General features: G+C 31.8%; 1 protein-coding gene across 21 annotated transcripts; it reads left to right on the top strand.

Moving 5' to 3' along the window:
• LOC107625721 lies at positions 3,424-7,698 on the top strand. Of its 21 annotated transcripts, none has more exons than XR_002357786.1 (6): positions 3,426-3,887; positions 5,516-5,606; positions 5,692-5,778; positions 6,515-6,590; positions 6,909-7,007; positions 7,089-7,698. XR_002357786.1 is itself a non-coding variant. In XM_021116178.1 (5 exons), exons 1-5 carry the CDS (start codon positions 3,750-3,752, stop codon positions 6,955-6,957), a joined length of 375 nt encoding a protein of 124 aa, XP_020971837.1. In that variant the 5' UTR covers positions 3,426-3,749; the 3' UTR covers positions 6,958-7,698. The 21 variants fall into 21 exon arrangements, 5 of the variants coding, with proteins under 5 accessions (XP_020971837.1, XP_020971836.1, XP_020971835.1 ...); XR_002357787.1 differs by having other exon boundaries at positions 6,690-7,007; XR_001617364.2 differs by adding an exon at positions 4,783-4,867 and having other exon boundaries at positions 3,425-3,887; positions 5,038-5,606; positions 5,696-5,778; positions 6,515-7,694.

The following is an 8,848-nucleotide window of genomic DNA, read 5'->3' as shown; positions in this document are numbered from 1 at the left end:
AAGTTTGCTCAGCTTCTTGGTTCATATTATTGGTATCTAAAAAATTCTCCTTTCAATTTTTGTTCTGTTTCCTTTTTGGTTTCATATTTCAATTTGGTTCACATTAATCTTTTACTTCTTGATTTGGTTTCAATTTACTCTTTTTTTTTGTTTTTGTTCTTGCCAAGAACACAGAACAAAAGGAGGTGAAGTAAAAGAAAGGCCTGCAAGACGCACCGGCACCACTGTGAAGAGTTGCCGCCGCAACGCGCTGTACCTCCATCTGGGTCTTTCCTATCTGATACGTGTATATTATTTGTTGTTGCCGCCTTTGCCTTTTTCAATTTGGGGCAGAATCAGCTTTCTTAAATTTGAATTCTTACTAAAGTGTTATGCGTTGTTGATTGATTTGTGGAAATAGCATTATTATATGTTAATAATAATTTTAAAGGGAGAAGGATTGTTTCTGCAATATATTTAGATGCAACAATACACAGAAAGATTGTTTATATAATATATTTGAATGCAACAATACACAGTTCATAGGTACACCAAATTAAGTATTATTAAGTTTGTAGTAGTATATTTTATTTTTCTCCATGTTTTTGTATCTTTAAAGTGGATGGACAGTTAAACTAGTTTAGGAGTGTATTTTAGTTTTCTCTATGTTTTGGTACTTGTGGATAGTGATGCCAGAATAGAGTCCGAACCAAGGTTGTAAAAACCGAACCGGTCAATAAATCGGTGAAATGACCGGTTCAGCGGTTTAGTGGTCTAACCGTGGTTCAACCGGGGGTTCAACTGGTTTAATTAAATATAAAATAAAATTATAAAAAATTAATATATCATTTTTAATATTTAAATTCAATAAATTTTCAACTAAATGAACTCAGTATAAATTACATATAACAAAATAAAACTTCAGTCATAAAAAATATACCTTTAAATTCTTTATCTCAAAGAAAAAAAAAGCTTGTTGTAGTTATTGGCATCAATGTATAATTTAATTTTTTAAAATCAACAGAATTATTCTAAAAAATTCAACAAGGTACCAGCAACCATTAACAAAAATACTCCAAAAGTAACAAAAAAAAGATGAAAATAAAATAAAGCAACAACCATATTTTCTTCAGTTAATCAACAGAGTTACATAGGTAATCCAATTGAAATATTTTTTGCAATTACAACAATAAGAATTTAATCTATCCAACCATCAGAATTCAGAATATAAAAATAGCAAATCATAATCATTATAATTAACAAAATAAAAAAATAAATTGAACTACCGATCGAATAACTCAAGAAAGAGGGAGAGCAACATAATCGAACTGTGTAATTTTCTATGGTGGCAGAGTGAAATGGCTAAGAGTCCACGGCGGAAGAAAGTAATGCTCGAACTGCGCTGTGAGCTCGACAGAGAAAGGGCAAAGATAGGCAAAAACGCCGAGGACAGAGACGAGTTCAGGAAGGCTGACGATGACAATGACAGAAGTGGCTTGACGACACGACGAGGACAGAAACAACGACGAGAACAACAGCTCCCAGTAGATCTGGCGATACGAGAATGGATCCAGGAGGAAAAGAGGGGCGGCCAACGATGACGAGGATAAAGGCAAGCTTAGCGACACCACGAGGACAGAGAAGCTGAGAAGGTGACGCTATTGTTGGTGGTGGCGGCGCTGGAACTCAAAGGGGTGGTGGCGGCGTGGAACTCAGAGGGAGAGAGAAAGGGGTATTAGGGTTTTCTTCTGAGAGAAAAGGGGTAGCTGGGCTTTTATACGGGGGGTTTGTTTTTTTTTTTTTTAATCTTTAAAAACCGTCAAAAAACCGACTGGTTTTACCGGTTCACCGGTTAACTGCCGGTTCGATCGGTTTTTTTACCAATTTTTTGCCAGGCAGTTTCTAGGCTCACCCGAACCGGCTAGCTGACCGGTTCCCGATTAATCTAGTTGAACCAGCCAGTCCGGTTCGATTTTCAGAACCATGGTCAGAACAGAACCTCTTAAGGAATAATACAACATTGAAATGAAGTTATTTTGGAATTCTACATTTTGGAACTCTGCATTTTGAGCTTTGTGTTTGGCCTTTTATATAACTTCAACCTCTCATAGAGTAATACTGATTTTGGATCTCTGCATTTTGTGCTTTATGTTTGGCCTTTTGTATATTAAATGCCTTTGATTTCTCTCTAAGCCTCCACTCTCCGTCCTATGCGTGTGTTAGAATTAATGAAATAAAGCTTCCTAATAGTATATATAGCTAAACCACACATCTGAAGCATGTCTCTCATACATTTTCATAACAAAGGAAAAATTGGGTTATTATTTTCAACTATTATTGATATCATCCCTCTACTTATATACTTTCACTATTCTTCTTACGCTTCTTTGCAATTCATCAATTTTAACCATCACCCCACCATCAAGGTAATAGTCATGAGTCAAAATAAATAAAACATTATGAATGAATTTTGATCCAAGTTCTTATATATATACGTGATAGTAGGACATTATTCTTCGCTGTTTTTAAACTATAAATTGACATTATATATATACATTCATTCTAGGTCTTTTCTATCTGGTACATGATGACATTTTTCTTTCGGTGTATCTTTTTTTTGTTTTGAAATTTGTTTGTGATAAATATTATTTATTTGGGTATAATTCATTTGAAGCACTTGATTTTAGCACTAGATTAGAGAGTTTGCTACTGTGTTTAAACAAATTAAGTTAACATGTTTTAAGAACACTCCAAAATTGACTCCCTAATTATAATGCAACCACCAGTATAACAACTTAATTCACAATGAAATTATATTTCATATTTCATAATGTAAGAACATTTTTGCTAATGAGTCATGAATGTAAAAACAATTATTAATATGTAATATGTGCACCCAATATCAACAATTAATGTCACTTATAAATGGGATAGAAGAGAGAGGGAGGGGGAGTCATTCTAGAGGATATTTAAAGCCTCTATTCTCTTTTTCTTCCTTGAGTTAACAAGTAAAGAAGGACTAAAAATACAATTTGAGGATTCTAAACTTTATCCATTACGGTTGGAACCTTAGATAAAGACAAAAGTATTTCACAACTGTGACAATGAGGCAGCTGGAGGGATGAGGGTAGCTTGAGAGAAAACTTTGGGGGGTTTTGGTTGCTACAAAAGTGGAAGGAAGACAATTGTGGGTTTAAGCCTTTAATTACTATCGGATTTATCTTAAAAAAATCCAATGGTAATATTCATTCGCGTAAGTGAAAATAGTGTGTTTCTTACTACAAGAAAAATAAGTTTTAGGGACAAATTTTTAGCGGCAATAACATAATGGCCACTATTCCTTTTATTTAAGTTATGTTTTTATGACTATTATATATTTGTCATTAATACTATATATTATAATGGCAATTATTATTATTGTCGCTAAAAAATAATTATAATATTTTATTTAATTTTCTAAATTGCAAACCAATGGAAGGAAAAGAGAACCCTTGTCTCCGATAACCCACTCCATCTCAACTTTCTCCACTGACAGCCGCTCACCACCACCGTCACATGCCTTGCCATCGCCGAGGATCACTGCCTATTGTCCTACATGCACATCTGTCTTCCTGTTTTCACACTCTACCTCAGATCTAGGTCAAATCCGCGCTAGATCCAGTCAGATCCGTGTCGCTGCTCTAGACACCAAACAGTGTTGCCGTTGCCGTCGCAGTCAAAGCCACCACCGAGCAGGCCTGTAGGTCCGCCGCCTGGTCTCTCTCACTCTCATGAAGCCGCTGATCAGGATCACTGGTCCGTTGCGTTGCTGTCTCTCGCTTTTACAAAGCCGCCGCCGCCGCCGCCGTAGGCTCGACGATCCATCCCCTTTTCCAATTGTCATGATCCTTCCTTTTTCTTCATCAAAGGTTGTTATTCCATCCATCTTATATATTATTATTTTTATTCTATACAAATTGATTCTTATGATGTTAGTATTAAGATTGATTGTGCTATGTTTTTTTGTTCTTCCCTCTTTTATATGGGGAATTTCATCAAACATGTTCTGTGCACTCTGCATTGCAAAAATATGCATGTGGTTATCTTGGTTTTGTGATTGCATTAGACAATTATTTATTTCCTTGCTTTCCGAACTAGAGTTTGTTGATTAGAGTCAGAGAAGTTATGCAGAGAATTTTCACTCTCCACTGCAATTGAACTTTGCTTCTGAAATGTATATGGCTCTTTTTATCTAGAAGTGTGACTAGAAAATACTGATGTTATAGTAATTCTCATCATGTGTAGGAACTTAGAAGTGTTAGATTAGATTCGAAAATTGTAAATGTAAATTATTGTCTTGCCTTTACTTTGTTTCTTCTTGTTGCTTCCTTATTGTATCTGTGAACTATGATGACTTGTTTTCTCTCAATGTAACAAGTAGTGACAACAATGAATACTCACCTTCCTATCTTAATTACATTTCACCAAAATTTTAATGCCTCATAATTCTTGCATCATATTACATGTGGTGTTTCTCATGTTAAGTATACAAAACTTAGCAAATTAGAATCATCTTTATTCAAGTATTTAAATCCAAATTGAGGATTCTTTGGGTTGACTTAAGCTAGAGCCATAGTTCGAATAACCTTGATTTGTCTTAAATAACAAGGAAATAAATACTTAGTTGATTATTGTCATCCTTATTCAAGTATTTGTTCTTATATTATGTAAATATCAAGCAACACAATGTTATATTACCTTACTACATGTTCTGTGCACTAAGCAATATGAAAGCTGCTTAGCTACCTTTATTGTTGTCCCTAGTCAGAAGAAAGAAACTTGAATTTTTACAAGAAAAAGAGGGAGAAAACAATCAAGTTACCCTTGTTGTGGATTGATCTACAATCAAGTAAGTGATTATGATGTAAATTGAATTTGCTAACTAAGAAGTTAGGACTAGCAACTTCTTAATTTGACTTTTCCATTCATTATATCCATCCTTTTTCTTCTTTTTTTTCATCGTTTATTTTTTTATTATTCCTTTTTTATTTTTTTACCAAATCGATTTTTTGGCAACAGAATGTTGTTGTTGGGTTGGTAGAGATTATAATTAGAGAGAGAAAAAGGAAAAGGAAGGGTCCTTTAAATATGGCCTCAACTGGAAGCATTTTGGGTTTCGTAGAGAAGGCAATCACTGGTATTGTTATCACTATTATCCTTTTTAATGTTCCTTTTCAATCTTAATTTTGATTCATTATTATGCTTCCATAATTTATTATACACGATCAGTTTGAATGAGCTATGGGCTTTGATTTGTTGTTATTGAGCTTTTTTTGTGTACTGCATGCATTTGTGTGTATAGAAAGAAAACAGTGTTTGATTGATTTTTTTTTCTTTTGGTGTATTCATGATGATAATTTTGTTAGTAGTATTTTTTTATGATGAGTTCAGATTATTTATCATAGATGATAGATAGATAGGTAAATTAAATCAATACCTATCTGGGACACAAGATTTTCTTATTCTGTATCAATTTTACTTGGTTATCACTAAGTAGTTTTCTATCCATCCTTTTGGAATGTTCACTTCATGCGTTGTGATTAATCTGCTAAGGGAGATACAGGGAGGGAGGAGCGGCAGTTGCAGTGGTAAGATGGTCCAAATTTAATTTATATTTGCAGTTAGTTGGAATCATTATGTGGTTCTCCGAACTTGATAACTTCTTTTACGTAGGCAGACAACACAAGTCTCCTCCATTTGCAATTAGTTGGAATCATCTTCATGTGTCTCTACCTAACAGCTTAACAATGATTTTGGAAGGTAATGTTTTATCGCTTCTATTTATATAATCATTGCACTTGGTCGCTTTCAATATTTACGTGTGTTAAACTTTGCTATATGTTAAAATGTATTGTCAATTTTATTATCTTTGTTAATCGGTTTACAATATGTATATTGAAAATGATCTCTCCCAGTTTTTAGGCCTACTAGTATTGAATCAGTTGCTAGAGGTCAGTTACTGTTTTACTGAACTCACTGGTTAACCACCTCTAGTACAAGTTATAGTGCTCTAACAAATTCTTCATTATTATTTTGTTCTAATAATTCTCTATCACTTGATGTGTCCTATTAATTCCCTGCAATTTATGCAAAATGGTGATCCAGCCTAAATTGGCTACGTTTTTACCTTCTCAATATTTGTTGGAGTGGTATGATACAAAATCTGATTAAATTGTAGATGATAATGTTGTATTTTTTATTTTCTGTGATTAATGATACTTCTAGTTAGGAATGCTTGCAACAACCTTTTATGTCATGGTAATGCTTCTTAGGATCTGTCACTGAGATTGGTTTATTAATCTTAGAACTTCTGATTATCCGTTGGTAATACAAGATGGTATGGTGGTGGCCTTAATTAAAATGCTATGTCAAATTTTATGTTTTTTTTTTGTTTCATAAGTATTATTTGCATAATTATACTCCTTACTTTTAGCCCTTTCTACTAATTGTTGTTTTGTATACGTTAATGATCACTTTGAATTTTTATTTTTTTCAGATCTGATCCAAACTTTTAGTGAGGTACCAAAGAATATCAATTTTGTACAACGTAACAATCGCTTGTGTTGGAAATTGTAAGTAGCATTGTTGATTTATTAGAGTTTTGTGATTTGTTTCTAAATTATTCTAACTTTTTTTGCCTTTTATTTTTGGTTAATACCCTTTTTTTTCAGTAATAAGAGAGGGAAGCCTATGATTATAGACCTAGGTCTATAAAGCCTTAATAAATCAGACTAAAAAAGATATAAAACATCCTTAATCTAATCAAATGACAAATATTGATGGACAAACTTTTGGTTATATATGTGGGATGGAGGGAGTGTAATGTTAATAATGTCCATATACTAAACAATTATTTAGTTTTAGCAAGATAATTGTTTCTTTATGTGCAGTGCTCTGGAGTTTTTTCTAGTTAAAAGAAAGATTAGGAAATCCTCGTAGCTACAGGTTTTGAACTTTTCAACTAGCCAATTTCTAAGAAGGAAAGATTTGTAAGTTGTGCATCCACTATAAGTAGTGTATTTTGATCTTCATATAGGATACTTAATTTTATTATTTTGATCTTCATGTAGGAAACATCTCTTAAAGCTGTTTCACAAAAGGAATGGATAGTGAAAAATTCAAAACATTGATTCTAGTTGATGCAGCTAAGAATCTGTTTAAAGAAAAGAAGACCAAAAAAATGCAACATAAAATCGAATATAAGCTAGGAAGAAAAAAAAGAGTTGCGGTTTGAACAAAGTACTACTTCATTTCGAAAATTATTCTGTTAATTTAAGAGAAGAAAATTGTAGCATTAAATTAGCAAGAGAGCAAAGACCAACTTCAAAACTAAGAAAACCGTGTCATTGGTGTCAAGATGAAAAATATTGCCAAGCTATCAATTCCTTGAAAAGTAGCCAAAGGTTTATAGTTTTGAATTCTTTAGTATATTCATGATTTATGATTTTCCTTTCTCATTTACTTTTAAATTCTTAGATCAATTGCTAAAAACGAAAGCTAGGCTACTTTTCAAGGTGCAACTTTAGATCATTGCTTACACTCGTATTGCTACATTGATGTAACATAGTTATAGGCTTGTAGAATTTTTTGTTATTTAGATTGTAACATGATTTATTACTTTTCAAGAAAAAATTGTGTATCAATATTTTGAGTCTAATGAAATATCTCATTTTGTAGTAATTAATTTCAATATATTTATATTATGCATAATAATAACAATTGTTGGCAAAAATAATTGAGATTCTAAATACTTTTAAGAAAATGAGTATAATATAACTAAAAAAATCTTAAGATTTTAGCGGCAATAGTAATGGCAACTAAAAGTAAATAACATTACAATTTTAGAATTATTTTAGTGGTCATATAAATTGCCGGTAAAATGGGTTTCGGCTGCAATAACAATGGCTACTAAAAGTGAATAACATTACAATTTTAGAATTACTTTTGGTGGCCTTATAAATTGCCAAGAGAATGACAGCTAAAAGTAAAAAGTTATATACTTTTTGCGGCCATTAAAAAAGTCTTTATCGGTAAATGTTATAATTTACGCTAAAACCTTTTAGAAACAAAACATAAGACGATTAATGTCTAATTGTCGGTAAATGTATTAGCGGCTATTTTTATTGTCGCTAAAAATAAAATAAATTGCTACTAAAAATAATTTTTCTTACAGTGCTTTAGGTTATTTTATCGTTGAATTTTTCCACAAAAGTTTTAACAGTAATTTTGGCGTCACTAAATTTGATTTGGCACTATAATTTTTGCGTTAAAAAATGCAATCCAACAGTAACTAAATTCTAAATATGAATTTGAGTGATTATCGTTGGATTTTTCTACAATAATTCCGACTGTGATTAGAGTGAGAAAGATCTAATGGTAATTTTAATGATAATTAGCGTATTTCTAATAATGATAATTATTCATGAGTATAATCCATATATATTCGTCCATATCTGGTTGGTAATAGCCTTAAAAATATTATCACCTTTTTAAATTGTAGCCAATGCTAAAATGTTAAACTATACTGTTTAGTATGTATTGATAAATGATAATAATGTAACTAATATATATACTACAAATCTACAATAAAAACTTATCTCACTTTTTTTTTTACTATTTATTATCTGTCCATCTTTATTCAATAAAGAAGTATAGATGAGTGAAGAATGTAACCCTTAAGGGGTGAAAATTTATTTATTTTAAAAAGAATTTGTGTTCATTTACATCAATTTAAAATGTAAGGAATATCTTATATCTTGTGAATTAAACTATATTTTATCTGAAAAATTTCAAGTGTATTAAATATATCGATATTTTAATAATTTTAAGT

This window comes from Arachis ipaensis, chromosome B02 (genome assembly GCF_000816755.2).
Source record: "Arachis ipaensis cultivar K30076 chromosome B02, Araip1.1, whole genome shotgun sequence".
NCBI classification, from domain to species: Eukaryota; Viridiplantae; Streptophyta; class Magnoliopsida; order Fabales; family Fabaceae; genus Arachis; species Arachis ipaensis.
Note: the sequence above shows the minus strand (reverse complement) of the source record. Positions and strands in the feature narration are given on the sequence as shown.

Bases quoted from the DNA above. Each gene is read 5' to 3' on its own strand.
- LOC107625721 (XM_021116176.1), top strand. From the start codon at position 3,750: ATGAAGCCGCTGATCAGGATCACTGGTCCGTTGCGTTGCTGTCTCTCG. The intron at 3,888-5,515 runs GTTGTTATTCCA...ATCACTAAGTAG, and splicing joins TTCCTTTTTCTTCATCAAAG to TTTTCTATCCATCCTTTTGG. The intron at 5,607-5,691 runs GTAAGATGGTCC...TCTTTTACGTAG, and splicing joins GAGGAGCGGCAGTTGCAGTG to GCAGACAACACAAGTCTCCT.